Raw genomic sequence first — 16717 nt, 5'->3', positions numbered from 1 at the left:
GGCATGCAGGGTATGAGATTTGTTGGGGCAAGGTGGGGTTTGGGGGGGAAGGTATGAGAGGGGGTGTGTTTGTGTAGGGTTTCTGGGGGTGAGGTTTGTGGGAGGTATGGGGTTTGAGTGGGTATGTGGATGGGGGCATGTGGGAGTGGTTTGGGGGTGTGGGGGGACTCTGGGACTGGCAGGGGGGGAGTGCTCTGAAGGAGTGGGCCTGCACATTCACAGGCCTCCCTCTTCCCCCCTCCCACCACTGTAGCAGTGGCCATCCAGGCACTCCGGGCCTGCTAAGGGCAGAGCCCCCCTGCGGTGCGGTACAGTCCCAGCTGGAGACCCAGAGCCACCTGTGCCACATGGAGCCAGCCCAGCCTGGGGGCACATGCCTTCAAGCAGGACCGAGCCACTCTTGCTGTCACCAAAGGTCCCAGCACTGCACACAGAAGCCCAGCACCCTCGGGCTAGGCTGGGTCCTGTATTCAAAGTGCCCTACATGTCATCAAGCCAGGCTGGCTCCATGAAGCAGGACCTGGCCTGACTCTTGCATGTTGTGCTGGGACCCAAGGTGACAGCAAAAGCAACCTGGCCCTGCCCAAAGGCACATGGCCTTGGGCCGGACCAGCTCCATGTAGCACAGATGGTGTCAGGCCTCAGGCAGCTGGAGCTGTACCATGCCAGAGGGGGACTCTGCCAGCAGCAGGTCCTGACCACCTGGACAGCTGCCACTGCTGCTGCAGGGTGGGGGGGCAGGGCTGTGTGCCATGCAGGGAGGGGGGGCAGCCAGGGGACCCACCCCTCCCAAGCAGCTCCCTCTACCTCCACAGTCCCACTACACCCACACACAGTCCCCCCCCCCCATGTCCCTACTTAACAAGGACAGAGCCTGGGTCTGAGCCACTGCTGCAGCCTTGCCCCAGCACACTGAGGCAGCGTGCTGGGACAGCGTGCTGGGCCAGGTGCCAGAGCATCTCTGTGGAAGACCCAGCCTCTGGTTGCTTCAGAGCTCCAGAAGCATGCCCTGTGCTGCTTTTTCCCAGTATGTTTTCTTTTTTGATACCAGGATTTCCCAGTATCAATGTTAGAGTCCGCACTGAAATTTTTTGTTCTCAGCGTGCCCTTTTGCGGTGTTTCAAACTGCTTTGAGAAACCGCAACAGGCACAGGCTTGCTCATTTGGACACAGCCAATGAGTCTTTCCATTTGCTTCAGTTGGCTTTGGATCAAGCTATGAATGAGGGAAAATGGATTAAGAAAAAGCCTACAGACCAAATCTATAAAAACATCTGCTGACATTAACATAATTTAGAAGAGTGTTTCTGATGACTATCAACTTAGGGAAAACTGTATGAACTTGAACTGCAGTGCAACATTCATCTTGGAATTTTGAGATCATAATGGACAAATCAAGAAAAAAAAATCAAGCCCCACATATTTTCTAAGCCATACATACTTGTTCATTGTACAGTATATCATTGGAATGAATGGAATCACAGAAGAGTGCTCCTCCCTTAACATGAATGTCATTAAGAATAAATATGTTCCTCAGAAATAGGTGCAAGAAGAAAGGAGAAGCCTGAGATACAGCATCAAGAGATAACCTACAAAAAATGTAAAAAAAGGTAAAATAATGGTAAAGCTACATAATAATAATATAGCTATTCCATATATGTGTATAACTTGAGAAAATACAAAATCCAATTATGACATCACCATTCACAAGGATTAGACAGCTGCTGCCAGAAAGGAAATTAAATTTACTTAGCCCTCCCTCTGTTGCTAGCACTCAAATAGAAAGTAAAAATCTCCTGCTTGGGTTTACATCTGGCTATTAGTATCTTGCACAGACTTTTCTGGGCATTTTTCCCCGTCGAACATAATAATGCCACTGTTGTATTATCTTTAGAGGAACTGAAAGTTATTTCAAAGATGTGAGGGGTTGCTTTATCATCATCATTTTGCAGCAGTTCCTAAAGATTCTACTAAAGGATCAGGATAGTTCTGGGTTAGATGACACACACACACGCACGCGCACGCGCACACCCTCCTGAACAGCTAAGTACTCCTAATAGACTTTTTTCTTAGTGTTATTCAGTTCCCAACACAGTGTTTTTGTATGTCCTCCTGATACATGTTTTCATGGTGTTTCTGGATGATTTGTCTTGTTTTCAATCCTTTGCCTTATAACCTCCAAAGTCTGCACCTTTGTTCTGCAGAAGTATGTTATCAGTTTCCCTTCCTTCATTATACCTCCTAAAAGGAAGACTGAAAGTCCAGGAAGAATGTCTGTAGGCATGTTCACATAGTCAACCTTACAATGACACCACCAGGGATTTTAGTACAGGGAACAGATGTTCTCCTCTCCTTCCAGTTTCCACTGCAGTCCCCATTAGCCATTACTGTTTGTAGGCAGTCCCAATTAGATTGCCTGAGACCTACCAGTAAACAAATTGAAAACGGTCTCCATGATTTAGGGGATTAATCCACTTCCTGCTGAAGTCCACGGACAACTTTACATCAACATTAATGGGAGATGGATCTGGACTTAACTAAATAAAAAAAAAAAATCTTTAGAAAAATTCTAAGCAGCTGTTCCAAACTGCAATCTTCATTTGATTCACACAAATCAAATATGAACATAGGTCTTATCTTCAGAACAAAGAACCTCAGGGTGACTATAGATGTGGACTGATGTGTTCTAATAAGAATGCTCCAGCATAGCCTCACCACCACATGTATTAAGCCCCCTGTGTTTCAAAATTGTTGCAGGTGTGTTTTAACTAAATCTCGTTGCATGGTCTTTAGTTAAAGTGCCCCTGTAGCCATTTTGACATGTGGGGGGCTTAATACACATTACAGTGAGCTGTTTTAATTACAGCAGCTGTCCAGGAACTCCCTCTAATTGAAACAGCCCCTCCCCACCTCCAAGCATATGTATCAGCAGCCAATATGGTTTAAAACAAAAATATGCCACATACATAAAACAGAAATAAATAGGGACAAAAGATGAATGAAAAAATTAATACAAATAAATAAAGTAATAAATTAATGCCTTGACCGAAAACCTATGGAAGTAAAAAAAATCTAACCACATTTAAAAAGTGGCTTCAAAAGTTTATGAATGGGATTATATGACAAAGTTGCTTGGAATAGGAGAAAAGTAGTCTCTGTTCCAGAAAGTATCTTTCAATCCTATGTCTTGTGTTCATTTTTAAAGTTATTCAGACACCTAATTCTCATACAAGTTAGACATCCAAGAGAGTTAGGCATCTGAATAATCTTTAAAATTTGGCCTTATGCTCTTGTCTTTAAATGGGAATTTTTAAATTTATTTCTATAGTTTTAGGAATAGGTCTGATTTGATGTGGAAGTGGTAATATAGTGGTTATAATATAAAGAAAGATGAGTAATACAAAACTTGAGGTAAGATTTTTTTTTTTCGGAAAATAGTTTTTGTTTTAACAACACTATTCAAAATTGAACAAAAACACATTGGTTGTTTGTGATATGCCCTGGATTAATACCAATAAACCTTCCAAGTTCTGCAGCATTTCTGCAAAATTCAAACTTATACAGATTTTAACACTACTTTATTTCTCCTCTACAATCATGCCAATATTTTCCTATTACACAATTAATAAAAAGACTTCATCTGATGAAGATAATGATGTAAAATTCAGATGTTCTGGATTACTGAAAATTGCCAAACTATTACTATACTTTAACCTAACTACATTTCTTGTCTGTTATACATATATATAACAGAAAATATACAGAATATATATATTCTGTTACTTTATATATATATTATTTATGCCAAACACAATTTGTCTTTTCTTCTTGTTATCTTGGAAATAATTGTTTTTATTTCCTTTTGCGTTCTTTCCGTGAAGCTTTAGTAGACTTCCTTAAAAGGCTGAGTTAAAACCTCTATAATGTTAAAAAGTTTAAAATATCAGTCTGTTTTTCTTTACCATTTTGGAGAGGCTATAAACACTAGAGACATTTCTGAGACGCTTTTGCTTCTAATAATTTCAAGAATATCAAAAAGTGGCAATTCTGGTGTTGTATATTCTATACAGGAAAATAAGGCAATATAATTTTTCTTGGGAAAAAAATTTGCCCAGTTGTCTGATCTGAGAAAGCATCATTATAAATAATAGTAGAGGTAATAGCTATAATGAAAACTCTTTGTTATTTTGATCATATATATTTTTATGACAACATTAACAATTGTCAGCATTCAGACTGAGAGCATAAATAATAATTTATAACCTGTTACTTTATAAAATAAAACAGTGCACATTTACAATTAATTGTTATTTTTAAAAAAATCCTTTTACCAGTTACCTGTTCGGAGATATAGTAAAATTGTTACTGGAAAAAATAACTGCTGAATCAGCAGATGGTAGAGATAGAGACGAGACAAAATAATTCCACACTGGTGAGAAAGCTTTCTTGGCTAATGTATAGCAGCCAGTCTGATAAGCAATCTACAAAATACAACATAGGTTTGAAATTATATACTTTCCATAATGAAGTTGTTACATTCATGATTATAATGCTTACTAATAATAGTTAATTAAATAAAACTATTGATCTTGGGGGGGAGTTAATATAGTGAAGCCAGGTAACTATGACAGCAGTAACAAGAAAGTCTTTAGAATTTATAATCTTTTATCTTTCCAACACTGCAGGGATGTTTATAGTATCTTAAAATAGTCTCAGAATCATAAAGGAGCAACATACATCTAAAACTCATCTGATTCTATAGGACTTGCAGAGCCTTTGGCTTCTGACAGAGGTTATACTTAAAGCATGATTAACTGGTTAATCGCATCTTAAATAATGACCTAACCACATTCATTCAATTAAACAGTGTGATAAAACAAGACACAAGCCACAAAATACATGTAATAACTCCAAAGTTATTACACAAAATATATGTAATAATTTTGTGGCTGGATCCCGTTATGACTAACTGAATATGCAGCCAATGTTCCCACACTTGTGAGCACACGGGAGTCCTTCAAGATTCCCATGTGCTCCAGAGGCTGGAAATTCTGGTTAGGTGACTGGGGGCTCCCAGCTAAGGGAGCTCACAGAAGCCCTTAGCTCTTATGTGCTCCCCTAGCTAGGAGCACCCAACAGCTGATTAGGGCTCCCAGTGAAGGGAGCACAATCAATAGATGGGCTCTCTCATTTGGGTGAGGCACACTGGATCAAGGGCACACCATCATCCTGGGCTCCCCAGGCACTAGCAATATGGCACAATGTGATCTGATGTTCAATCCCATAATCGCACCTCCTGCCATGTACGAGTGGTATAGCAGGAAGTGCAATTGCTGGGATTATGCATCAGATCTCACTGCACCTTTAACATTGATAAGTAGCATTTGATTCAGAACTAGAATCAAAAATGGTGTGATAGAATTTTGGCCATTCCTCTATGCAAAGTCTGTATGAAAGTCACTGTGGGTGCTACTAATCCACCCTGACTATTAATCCACCCTGAATTTCCTCAGCTGCTGCTATGACTGCAGTAGCCAGGTCAACAAGGATGAGGGGATGCAAATTGGACCACACAAATGGACAGCAATTCACAGGGATAGTTCTAACTGCTGCAAATCTTGGGCAACCTCTCACAGCTTCCCAGGTTCCATGGGGCTGGAAGGAGTCACCCTTTCCCTATTATGCAGCTCCTTCTTCTAACTCCTTCTTTTTGAAGAAAGAATTTATGAAAGACATAATGAAAGGAGTCTCTCAAAGTATCTATAATTCTGAGAGCTCTGGTTTTGTTTCAATATTGGATATATCCCCTGCAAAAGTTAATCAGATCTTTTTCCCCAGTTCCCAACACCCATTAAAATGATCTCCAACTGTTTAACTGTCTCCCAAAGACCGAAAAAAACCTGGATGAGACCGGGGTGGGGGAGAGCCTACAAAAGGACTAAATAGAGAGTGGCAGGTTGGAAAAAAGGACAAGAGGAGTGGCCCTGAAACAGATTTTCCTTAAGCTGGTATTACACACAAAGTGAGAATTAGATTTGCTACTACACTTTTTCATTTGTTATTTTAAATTCTGCTTGTTGGTGACTCCAGAAAATTTATGTTGGGTCCCAATTAAAAAAAAATGTTTTGGAACCTTTATTAAAAAGGAAAAAACAAATATAACACCAATTTAAAACGTTCATTTATTGATTAAAATTTACCTGAGTCAAATATGCTCGAGCAGTAGTAGCAGAAAGAGGTGGATATGCAAGGATGGGCTTAGTTGTTTCCCCAATAGCATCACCAATAAGCTTTCCATCTGAGGAATATGCTGCAACTGCAAATATGTACTTTTCATTTGGATTTAAGCCTTTTATTTCCAAAAGGCTTTTCCCATCAGCTGGTACCTGTTAATAAGAAATACGTCTAATTCTATGTATCGCACATACAAAGAAGGAAGTCACAGAGTGTAAATTTTATTGTGGCTAAGTGCAGACATCTGGAGAGGTTAGGGAGAGGTTAGAGCAGGTTAAAAATGGCTACTCAATCTCACTTACTTTGCCCATGTGTGGACCTTACCCAGTCTAAGTGATTAGAAATCAATCTAAACCTGGAACTGTCAGAAGTTCTGTGCACACAGACTCATCTAAAAATGGTGGAACCCAGTCTAAAACAGACCTGGATCAATGTATGCTCAAATTTAATCAATCTAGGTTAGACGAATGAATGGGATTTCTACCCGCTCAGCCTCAGGGCTGGGAACCCCTAGCTGCCAGCCCCAGCCATGGAGCTGCACTTTTCCTACTTGTCTCTCTGGCACTGGGTTATATTTAGGCCAGGGGTGGGCAAAATGCAGCCTGCAATCCAGATGCGGCCCACCAGGCCATTCTATCTGGCCTGTGGGGCCCCTAAAAAAATTTAGAAATTTTATATTTGTTTGACCCTGGCTGCCTGTCATGTGGCCCTTGATGTCTTGCCAAAACTCAGTAAGCAGCCCTCCTCTACCTGAAATAATTGCCCGCCCCTGATTAAGCCCTCCCAGCCCCTCAGTCCTCCCGCAACTCCCCATCCCACAAGCCACTCCCCATGCTGGTTTTACCACTGCTGCAGCGAGCCAAGAAAGTAAGTAGCGGTGAGGGGAGGGGCAGGAGGGAAGAAAGGTAGCTTCACTGGGGTGAGGGGGCGGAGCCTAAAAATATCCCTAATTCCTCAAAGTTCCCCTGTGAACCCCATAAGCCCCCCTCATCCTAGAAACCCTCCCAGGCTAAGTACAGACAGTCAAATAGTCCAAGGCAGAATAGATTCAATCTAGACAACTTCCTCTAAGCTAATAACCAAGTGAACTGACGTTCAGCTTTTAATTGGGAAAGGCGGGGGGAGCACTGACCAGCACCTGCACAAATGGGGGACAAACACCTGCAGAGGAAGAGGAAAATTTCCCCCTGCTCCATGAGGCTGCCCTGGGCTGTCCCTGATACTCACAGTGGCTAAAGCAAGCAACTGCGGGGCTCAGGAAGGGAAGAATTCCCCGCAGCTCCCAGGAGTTGCCCCAGGCTGAGGAACCCTGGCCTGGGGTGGAGGGAAGCCCTCAAAGGCAGCGGGTCCCCGGTGCCCCCATGCTGGGCTGCACAGGCAGGCATCCAGCCTAGAGGATTCCTTCTCCTTCCCTTCTGTGGCAGCAGCTGAAGCAATCAGCATCTAGGAAGGGCGGGGGGGAATTCCCCTCAGTTCCCCAAAGCTGTCTGGCTAGGGGCCTGGGGCCCAAAAAGAAGCCCCCGAGGTAGGGGCTCCCTGGTGCCTTGGGAACTCCTTCCCCCTCCCTCCTGTGCCAGCAGCTAAGACAAGCAGCTGTGCAAGGCAGGGGGAGGCGCAAAATTCTCCCAACTCCCCGCTAAAGGGGCTTCCCCTTCCCCTGTGCTGTGCAGACCTGGGCTAAGGCAGTGTGGAGATCTGTTCCCCCACCCCTCATGTGCTGACTGCAGGCAGGAAGCAAGCTATGGAGCAGAGGGGCAAGACAGTCCCTGCTCCACTGGAGCAAAAAGCGCAGCCCAAGGCTGCAAAGCATCCTGGGACGCTGGGGAGGCTGTGAATTAACTTGAGCTGGGAAGGGGTCTGGGACAGAAGTTCCATAAACTGGTTTGTGCCAGTCAGGTTTTCTTAAACCTCTTTCAACCATTTTGAAGTGATTTATGTGCACTGAACTTCTGGTCTGTTATAGGTTTAAACTGGTTTCCAATCACTTAAACTGGTTTATGTGCAACTTCTGCCCCTGGCCCCAGACCCCAGCAACCCCCTGGAGACCCAACCTCCCCCCCCACCGCCAATTCCTTTGATAACTCCCATGGATGCCACCTGTCCCCACACTCCCCAATCCCTCCTGTGGACGTTACCTGCCCCACTATCGCTCTCATGGTTCCTGCTTTACTTCTCCAGTTTGCCTGTTTGCCCCCAACCCTGCCATTAGCCACCCCATACAGTCTTACCTTAGATTGGGAGGCCACTTTTAATGCAATCTAACCTCCCACTAACCTTCTCCCCCCACAGCAATATCTGCACTTAGCATGCAAGACCTTTTACTTATTTTTGGAGGTATTTCTTTGAAATAATGTTATAATCCACCCATTTAACTAATGCAGAAAACATACACATATCTGTGCCATTCCCAAGGCAAGTGCCATGGAATATTAGGTTACTCTGGAATTGCACTGAGAGAGAATAGTAAAACAGTTAAATCTGCAAGCTTTTTTTCCTTAACAAAGAAAAAAAAAAAAACTCAGGCTGCCTATAGAGAGGCTGAACATGTAGAGAGGGCTAGATACATAACAAAAAAGGGTTCAGTTATCTTTATACAAAAGCATACATGCTGTCAGGTTTGATTGTGAAGGCTATTAGGATGCAATACTTCGATATATCAAGGAATGAGCCACAGATAAACCCAAGGTAAGGTGCTTCAGAAAACAAAATAGTTGATGGTTGTAGCTCCTCCTGTATTTTTACTGAATAAAAATATCAAAAGAACCAGTACATTTGTTTTTTAATTCTGCTTAAAATTTCCTTTTTCCCATTTCTCCATTCTTATATGTAGCCCTGGAATGGTGGTATAAAAAAATAATAATAATAATAATAATAATAATCGATAAACAAATATCATACTTTTACCCCTTTTTTTCATTACCTTATGGAAACATCTTTAAAAAAGATATAATAAAAGAGATAGAGTCCACCTTAAACCAACCATCTTTGAAGCACTCTATTCATTATTCAAGAAAAAAAGTTCTGGGAGAATGCCTTGAGCCCAGCAGAATTTCAAACACTTGAAATAAAGATCAAAGGGTTCTCTAAAGGTTTGGCCAGCTAGCTGATTACACAGAGATGGAGGAGTGGGAGGGAAAGGTGTCAGATGCATTTACTCAGTGAAAGCTCAATAGAGAGAGCCTTTTAGAGAGGGAGTATGACATACACAGGTTTCCCTTACCTCTTCTCCTGCATTTGGAAGGTGATAATTATTTAACCTTACTTTTGTATTGCTTCCTGCTGCTACACAACCAAAAATTCTGTACCAGGAAACCTTTAAAAAAGAAGAGAAGTTAAATATTTGTTACTTACCATCATCTTTAATATATTAACTTTTACATCAAGAAAAAAATATTGTCTGATGAAGAACATATGCTATTGCTGAAAAAGGTCTTCACAACAATTTTGATAAAATAATGGGGTCAAAAATAATTGTTTAGTTTGGCCAAAACCTAAATCTCCCTCTCTACTGTCCCATTAATATGGCTCAAACATAATCCAAAGGGACTATCTTTATAGGTCACCATGCTCGCTGAATTCAGTCTTTGTACTCCACCAGAAATTGCTATTCCTGATACTTGATTTCATGACATGGAGAGTTGAGCCCTGATCCAGTAATGTGCTTAGTTCATACTTTTAAGCGTGCTGTGTAAGAAATGCAACACCCAAGTTATTAACTCCCCTTAAAAGAAATAGAATTTTGGTGCCAATAAGCTTTGTAAACTCCCACTATGCATCATTCAGTGCTTAAGTACCTTTAAAAATCTGGCCTTTAAGCAAGAAATCAAGGAAGCAAGCCAGTGAGTAGCTCTGCTGGGCATTATTCTACAGAAGAGAAGCATAAAAACTATCATGAATCCAGTACCTGCTAGATTGGGTCTACTGACTTTAAAAAAAAAAAAAAAACACGAACTATATACATGCTTAAAATTTAAATATGTACAACTTAAATTTAAGTAGAACCACTAGGAACCTGGATACATTTAATTTATATGCAGTAGACTTCTGAACAACCCTATCTAGGACAAGTCATGACTGAATTCAAATTCATAACTTAACCATGAAGGACCATGTTTTAGAAAGCCTTAAAATTATGGAGACACCACTCAGATTTCTTTTGTTTCTCTACATTTTACAACTCTTATTCCACAAAAACAACAACAGAACTTCTGGAAGGAAATTCTGTATGACAAAAAATGAAAAAACAACAAAGAGCAAGATTCAGATCCTTTTATTTCTGTTGAATAGCGCATGGCAGGAGGTGTGCTTTTGGGATCAGGGATCAGATCCCAATCATGCCCTTTTTACTTATCAGTGCAAGGGGAGATCACAGACTCTCCCTGCACCCACAAGTTGAAAAACAAGTGCCCACAGCTGAGTGTGGTCCTGGGACTGGGGCTGACAATCCAGTCATTGTCAGCTCCAGCTCCGAAACAGCACCATAGCTAGTTTGAAACTGGTGCAATCCTGGGACCAGGGCCAAGAATCATCTAATTGCCAACCCAGGCTCTGGGGCAGCCCTGGACATGAAACACATTCAATATAAGGCACCATGCAAGCCAGGCACCATGCAAACCTGCAAACGGCCATAAAAAATAATTAACGTTTTTGTGGCTGGTTTGCTACTTTACAACATCTTATACTGGGTTTGTGTGGAGTACCCTTGCCATGCGTGCTGTGATTAACATGTTATTCATGGCATAAATTTAACACATAGAGGGGTCCTATGAAACTGCTCAATATGAAGGAGGGTCTCAGAAAATAGATCTGAATATTACAGCTTTATGAAACATATGATAGTTTTTCCTGAAATTTCACAGGAAATAGTACCCTATCGTTTTAGATTTCTATCACATCTTTAAGCACAAACTCTAACAAAATTAATAGTTTTGGTTATAATGTAAACATGCAAGTAAATATGCAACATACAAAGTAAAATTCTGAACAGCTGAAATGTTACCTTTCCTTGCACTTTTTTGCTTACATTTGAGTAAACTATCACTAAAAGCTAGATGGATTTTCAAGCAATAAATAGTGTAGTATAATAGCTTTTTCCCCCATAAAATGAAACCTTTTATAATTCATAAGGTAGTAGGAGAAACTTGTATTTTGAGATGCTTTGACTTTCACCATAAAAAAAATATATGCAACTCAATTTAAATGAAATCAAATTTCATTGTAACATGCACTTTTTAATGAAGAGAAGGATTTTATAAGTAGTAGTAGATATATCTCATATATCAATTCCATGAGTCCATGTACCTGTAGATAAAAATTCTCCAGAAAACAAATTTCTCAAACAAATGAAAACATAAACACATTGCACCATCTAGTGGAGAAAACCCTATAAAATCTGTAAAAATTCACTGTACCATACATTAAATGTGGATAAGTATGTATTACATGACATAAGACTACTGAACCTTAAATTAGTTTAATTTTTTTAACCTTTTAAATTGTTAAGAGGGTATAAATGGGGATATATGGTCTCCAAAGTAATTCAAGTTTGCAATTCAATCAATAGGCCTGTTTCCAGAATTTTGCTTGCAACACTAACCAGCAATTGAGTTCCCACTGTTTCTACAGACACAGCGAACATACTATTAAAGTTGTTGGAACAACTTTACTACTAAAATTAATCTCTTGAGAGAGTGGCAGACTGGTTATTTTGTATACCCATTTGAAAATGAGCACAGCATGCATTCAGCAGAAAGATGAGTTTGACAGGTAGGATAAAGGGATGATATATAGCAGGAACAGAGAGAACAAGCCGCATGAGAAAAAATAAGTCACAGGTAAATGAAGATCACAACAGTGAGTCACCAGTGACTCACTCAGATAATAATTTATAATTTATTCAGTCAGGACAATATAATCTGCCTGAGAATGATAAAGAGCACTGTGATGAATATAGTATTGATGAAACAACCTTCCTCACTGCCACTTATAATTTAATATACTTCTTACAGAGTCATTATGAAAAGCATTACCTGAACATCTGAAGTGAATGGAGCTGGTTTAAATGTCATGGAACAATGTGATCTGGAAACCAATATAGGAGGTGGGGGAACTCTGTTTTTCTCAGTACTTGTAGACTGTTTGAGATTGGAGTACAATTTATTTTGCTCTGCTTCAACCTTCTGAATTAGAGTTAATGCTTCCTACAGTTAAATATTAAAACAGAAGATAAAAATCAAGGAGAACTAGAGACATGCAATATTTACAAGATATCTTCAAAATTGATGTTATAATCTAATATGTTGAAACTCACCAAAATATAGTAGTCTTTGCACAGAATGCACCTCATATGGTGCAAATTAAGGATTAGTGGGATTTAAATTGTCAGTGGAATCTTATATAAACTCTCCATGCAAACAAGAATTCCACAATGTACAACAGTAATGCTGAATTCTTTGGGGAAGAGGTCTTCACCACAAATGCAGGTTCTCCATCCAACCCTAGCTTAAGGGGTAGAATGTTTACTGTTGACAGTTGATTAAAATAATGGTGGCTTACTGTTAAATAAAATAATGGTGGCCAGTTGCATATTCTGGCTCCAACCAAGATGGAGAAGTGGCAGAGGTCTCTCTCACAGAGGGAACTAGAGCTAAGTCAGCAGAGATTCTGGAGGAAAGCTCCAAGAACAGCCAAGTTTGGGGGGCTAGGACAATAGTGGGATACACAGTCCTGAAAGGAGAGAGAGAGAGAGTGTGACGGGCAATGCTAGGCAAGATTCTTCCCCTGCAAACTTTCTACCTCCCTTCGCCCAGACAAAAAGCTGAGAGATGTCTAGCCCTAGGCTACTTCAGTCATTTAAACTTCTTACAGGGTTTGGAAGGGCTCCTGCCCCTTTAGTTTTTCTAACTTCTATCCCTTTCCTTTAGTAATATTAACATACAGAAAATGTTTTGGACTCCAGACTCTGACTAATCACCTGCTTTAGAAAGGGGGAGGAATTCTGGCAAAGTAAGTTTTGGGGTTTTTTTGTTTTATCTTTTTCACAGAATCAAGGAAGCGTATTGAGCAAAGCTCGGTCATTCAAGTCTGTGTGGTGCTACCACTGGTAAGTATCTTGCCTCCCAGATTTTTCAGTCTGGGACTTCAGATATTACCAAATCCATGGCAGGTATCCTATGGGTAAGCCCCAAGCCCAAAGGCCTTGGAGTTCAGATGCCTCTTAGTCTTGCTTGCCGCTAACCAAAAGGATACAGGAGAAAGCTAGTGGGAGAGCTGAAAGCACTCCTCCAGTACCATGAAATGTATAGCAAAGATCCTCCCATTGGGCTATACTAGACTCTCGCAGGGGTCAGCCTGCCTACAGTGCAAAGGACAGGTCTCCACCCTTAATTACACCAAGTCATTCAAGGCTGAGAAGAAGAGGATCGCCCCTGCCAGGTACAGTAAAACCACCTGGGCCAACACCATCATCATGGTGTCTCCCTTGACAGGTAAGTATTAGACCTTTATAGTAATGCTTAATTCATCACATATTGCAGCTGGAATAAGTGCTTCACCCCAGCGATAACTCAAGAAAGGTAAGCTTCTCCAAGATGTTAATAAACTTGAGGCCTGCCATTTAGATCCATTCCTGTTTCTGTCTTCATTCAGCAACATATTCAGTAATCTTTATGTTGTGCCAGAGTGCCAGGATGGCTCATCCCCAGGAAAGGGATGAGTTTTGGACATGTGGTCTCTATAGAAAGAATAGGAATTCACAACATCCACACTCATACAGGGTGTGTGTATACCTCCTTGCTGAATCTGGGATTGCCACCAAGAATTAACTCCCACCTTGTTCCCACTACATGCACCCAAGCTCAGCAGCTAGACAGAGCAGACGACTTAGCCTTAGAGGGATCCTAGGTTTATGCCCCAGCGCACTCAGAATCCCTCTATGACATTTAATCTGCCTAACTGCTGGGCTTGATGGCCTTACTAAGTGAAGTGAGTGGGCAGGGCATGATTCTCAGGATCTGTCCCAAGCTCAGGAGGTAGGTGGTATAAATATAGCCATAATAATGTGCATTACTAAGGGACTGAGAAGACAGTTTACAAACAATTAAATTTCATTCAAAAGCTTGTCCAAGCCTACTCAAACCATGCAGTTACTCCAATAAAAGGTAATTACCCCCAAAATCCTTGCCTCTCACAAGCATTTACTGCTGTCTTAAAATTGAAAATAGTCATACAGCTAACAGTTTGAGAATGGACTTAACTCTCAACAGCTACATGTGTAAGAAATTTTACAGTACTGAAACGTTCCTTAGAATTCAAAACCTGTTCTCAAAAAAGAAAAGCCCCCACAGATGATGATTGCAAAAATGTTACAGTATTAGATAAACATTGGCACTTGCTAATGAGAGGCATCACAAGCACAAGGACATCCTGACAATGCCATTTACATTTCGACTGTCTAACTTTTTCCAGTATAAAAAGATTCTTGCAATCTTTTTGAGAATTTCTAACACCACTCTAGTTTGCATCATGCTTTGAAATTCAGCTGTGAGGAAGCCCTGGGGCTAGAAAAGTGACTTTGCTTTGCTCATGAAGTTCCATTCAGGTTTGATTATAAACTTTTGAAAGTTTCCATTCATCTGTTACTTGTCAGCAACATTTTGGCTGACTGTAGATACTGTAATCCAGGTGTGGGCAAAATGCAGCCTGTGAGCAATATGCGGCCCGCCAAGCCATTCCACCTGGCCCGTGGGGCACCTAAAACATTTAGAAAATGAATATTTATCTGCCCCTGGCTGCCTGTTATGCGACCGTCAATGGCTTTGGAACTTTGAAAACAGATAACCTTTTTAGCAGAGAGGTAGAAAGAGCCAGATCATGCCAGGGTGGGACGTATTTCATGCATCTCCTCTAAAATTTATGCAGATCTACAAAATTTGGTGCTGGAACTAAATCCCATTACAGAAGAGGTCAAACATTTCTTTCTCTTTCCTTCCTTTTCTCTCTGCCACAGAAAGTTTCAAGAAGAATTTGGCAAGAGAAATTTCCATATTTACTTAGTCTGTTTTAAATGTGACATTTCACAGGATTTGTGGAATTGTCCCAAAAAAGATAACTCCTGTTACCTCAAGTAGCTGCTTTTGGGGGGCACTTGCCAGCTCTTTAGGGTACATCAGTGCAGCCTTCTGCATCAAGAAGATAGCTTGGGATAATTTATTCTTTTTTACTTTATTCATTATATGCGTTTCTGTAAAATAAATATTTTTAAAGCTTATTTATATATTTTGTAGCAATAGTGCACCACATTTTTTAATCTAATTAATATACATTACCTGTTAAATGAAAGCAATTTACATCTTTCTCATGAGACTTGGTAGCCCTGAAATTTTTGCCATCCATTTGAACATCTGTAAGGAAAGGAAGGATTAAGTTACTTTACTTATTGTGGTGTCCCTATTGAAAAAGGACTCTAGCAGAGTTTTTAAGTAGGCCTGCATTCAACATTAGCAATGCTGGTCCTCCCTGTTCTTGTCTGGCTCACTGGCATTTCTTTCAATGACCATACAAACAAACATAATCTATCCCTCCCTGTTCTTATATAGGAACACAAAAGGGGCCTTCCAGGCCATAAATCCATCTTTGTGGGGCAAACAATTTGTCCAAAAGAGCCCACAGCAACTTTATTTTAGTCCGTCTTGCATACCACAGCCACAAAAGCATATTACATAAAAAAAAGCCTACATAATGTGCCACATGTGAAACACAAGAGAAAAAAAAAAACTCAGCAACTGCAGTGGCAAGAAAGTAGCAAGATCAAAATATGCTCAGATGAGCAGAGGAATGAACACATCTTTCATTGGAGAAGTGGGAAGGGTGGAATCCCTTAATGGTCCCTGCCAGTTTTTGCTGAAAATTTCCTCTCTGACCCCAAATCTAGTGATTGACCATGCACACATGAAGTTGACACCACAACAGGCACCCGAGAGACTTGCAATTACCATTACGAAAACCAGTGCCTCCAAGTCAAACTCTGAATTCTAGATATAGCAAATATCTGGTGCTTCAGACGAAAGCAACCCCCTCCCAAAAAATCCCAGAAGCCAATAATTCACTAGCAGGGGAGAACATTTTTCCTAGTCCTTACAAGTAACTGAAGTCCTGAAGTCCTTCCAACAGGCAGAAGTCCTGAAGGATGGATATCCAGATACCTCCCATAAAGAGACAAAGTTTCCTTTTGATCCCTTTGTGATAATATCAAATACTCAGATCCCTATATGTGATATGCTTATATTGTATTATTTTACCAAGAACACCCCTACCCCTTCCATAAACTTACTGAGATTCGTCTTAAAGCAATTCAGGTTTTTTGCCCCCACTGGGTTTTAGCAAGGCCATTCCAAACCTTCCTTCTGATTGTTAGAAGCCCTCTTATTAGCAGTGCTAAACAACTCATCATAAAAGAGGGATCTTGTGTGATCTAGAATTCCAAG

At 40.8% G+C, this 16717-nt stretch overlaps 1 protein-coding gene across 7 annotated transcripts in view; it reads right to left on the bottom strand.

The window, feature by feature from the left end:
- Nucleotides 1–16717, bottom strand: part of CFAP54 (cilia and flagella associated protein 54) — a 221250-nt gene that overhangs the window by 161136 nt on the left and 43397 nt on the right. For all 7 annotated transcript variants that reach the window (XM_019545081.1, XM_019545083.1, XM_019545088.1 and 4 more), the window contains exons 18-24: nt 15560–15634; nt 15353–15474; nt 12263–12433; nt 9454–9546; nt 6200–6385; nt 4338–4480; nt 1441–1588 (exon numbers count right to left, since the gene is read on the bottom strand). In XM_019545081.1, the coding sequence (XP_019400626.1) occupies nt 1441–1588; nt 4338–4480; nt 6200–6385; nt 9454–9546; nt 12263–12433; nt 15353–15474; nt 15560–15634 (938 nt within the window). The remainder of the gene's footprint in view (nt 1–1440; nt 1589–4337; nt 4481–6199; nt 6386–9453; nt 9547–12262; nt 12434–15352; nt 15475–15559; nt 15635–16717) is intronic.

The sequence above is a fragment of the Crocodylus porosus genome, unplaced genomic scaffold (genome assembly GCF_001723895.1).
Source record: "Crocodylus porosus isolate Cpor-Errol unplaced genomic scaffold, CroPor_comp1, whole genome shotgun sequence".
NCBI classification, from domain to species: domain Eukaryota; kingdom Metazoa; phylum Chordata; order Crocodylia; family Crocodylidae; genus Crocodylus; species Crocodylus porosus.
Note: the sequence above shows the minus strand (reverse complement) of the source record. Positions and strands in the feature narration are given on the sequence as shown.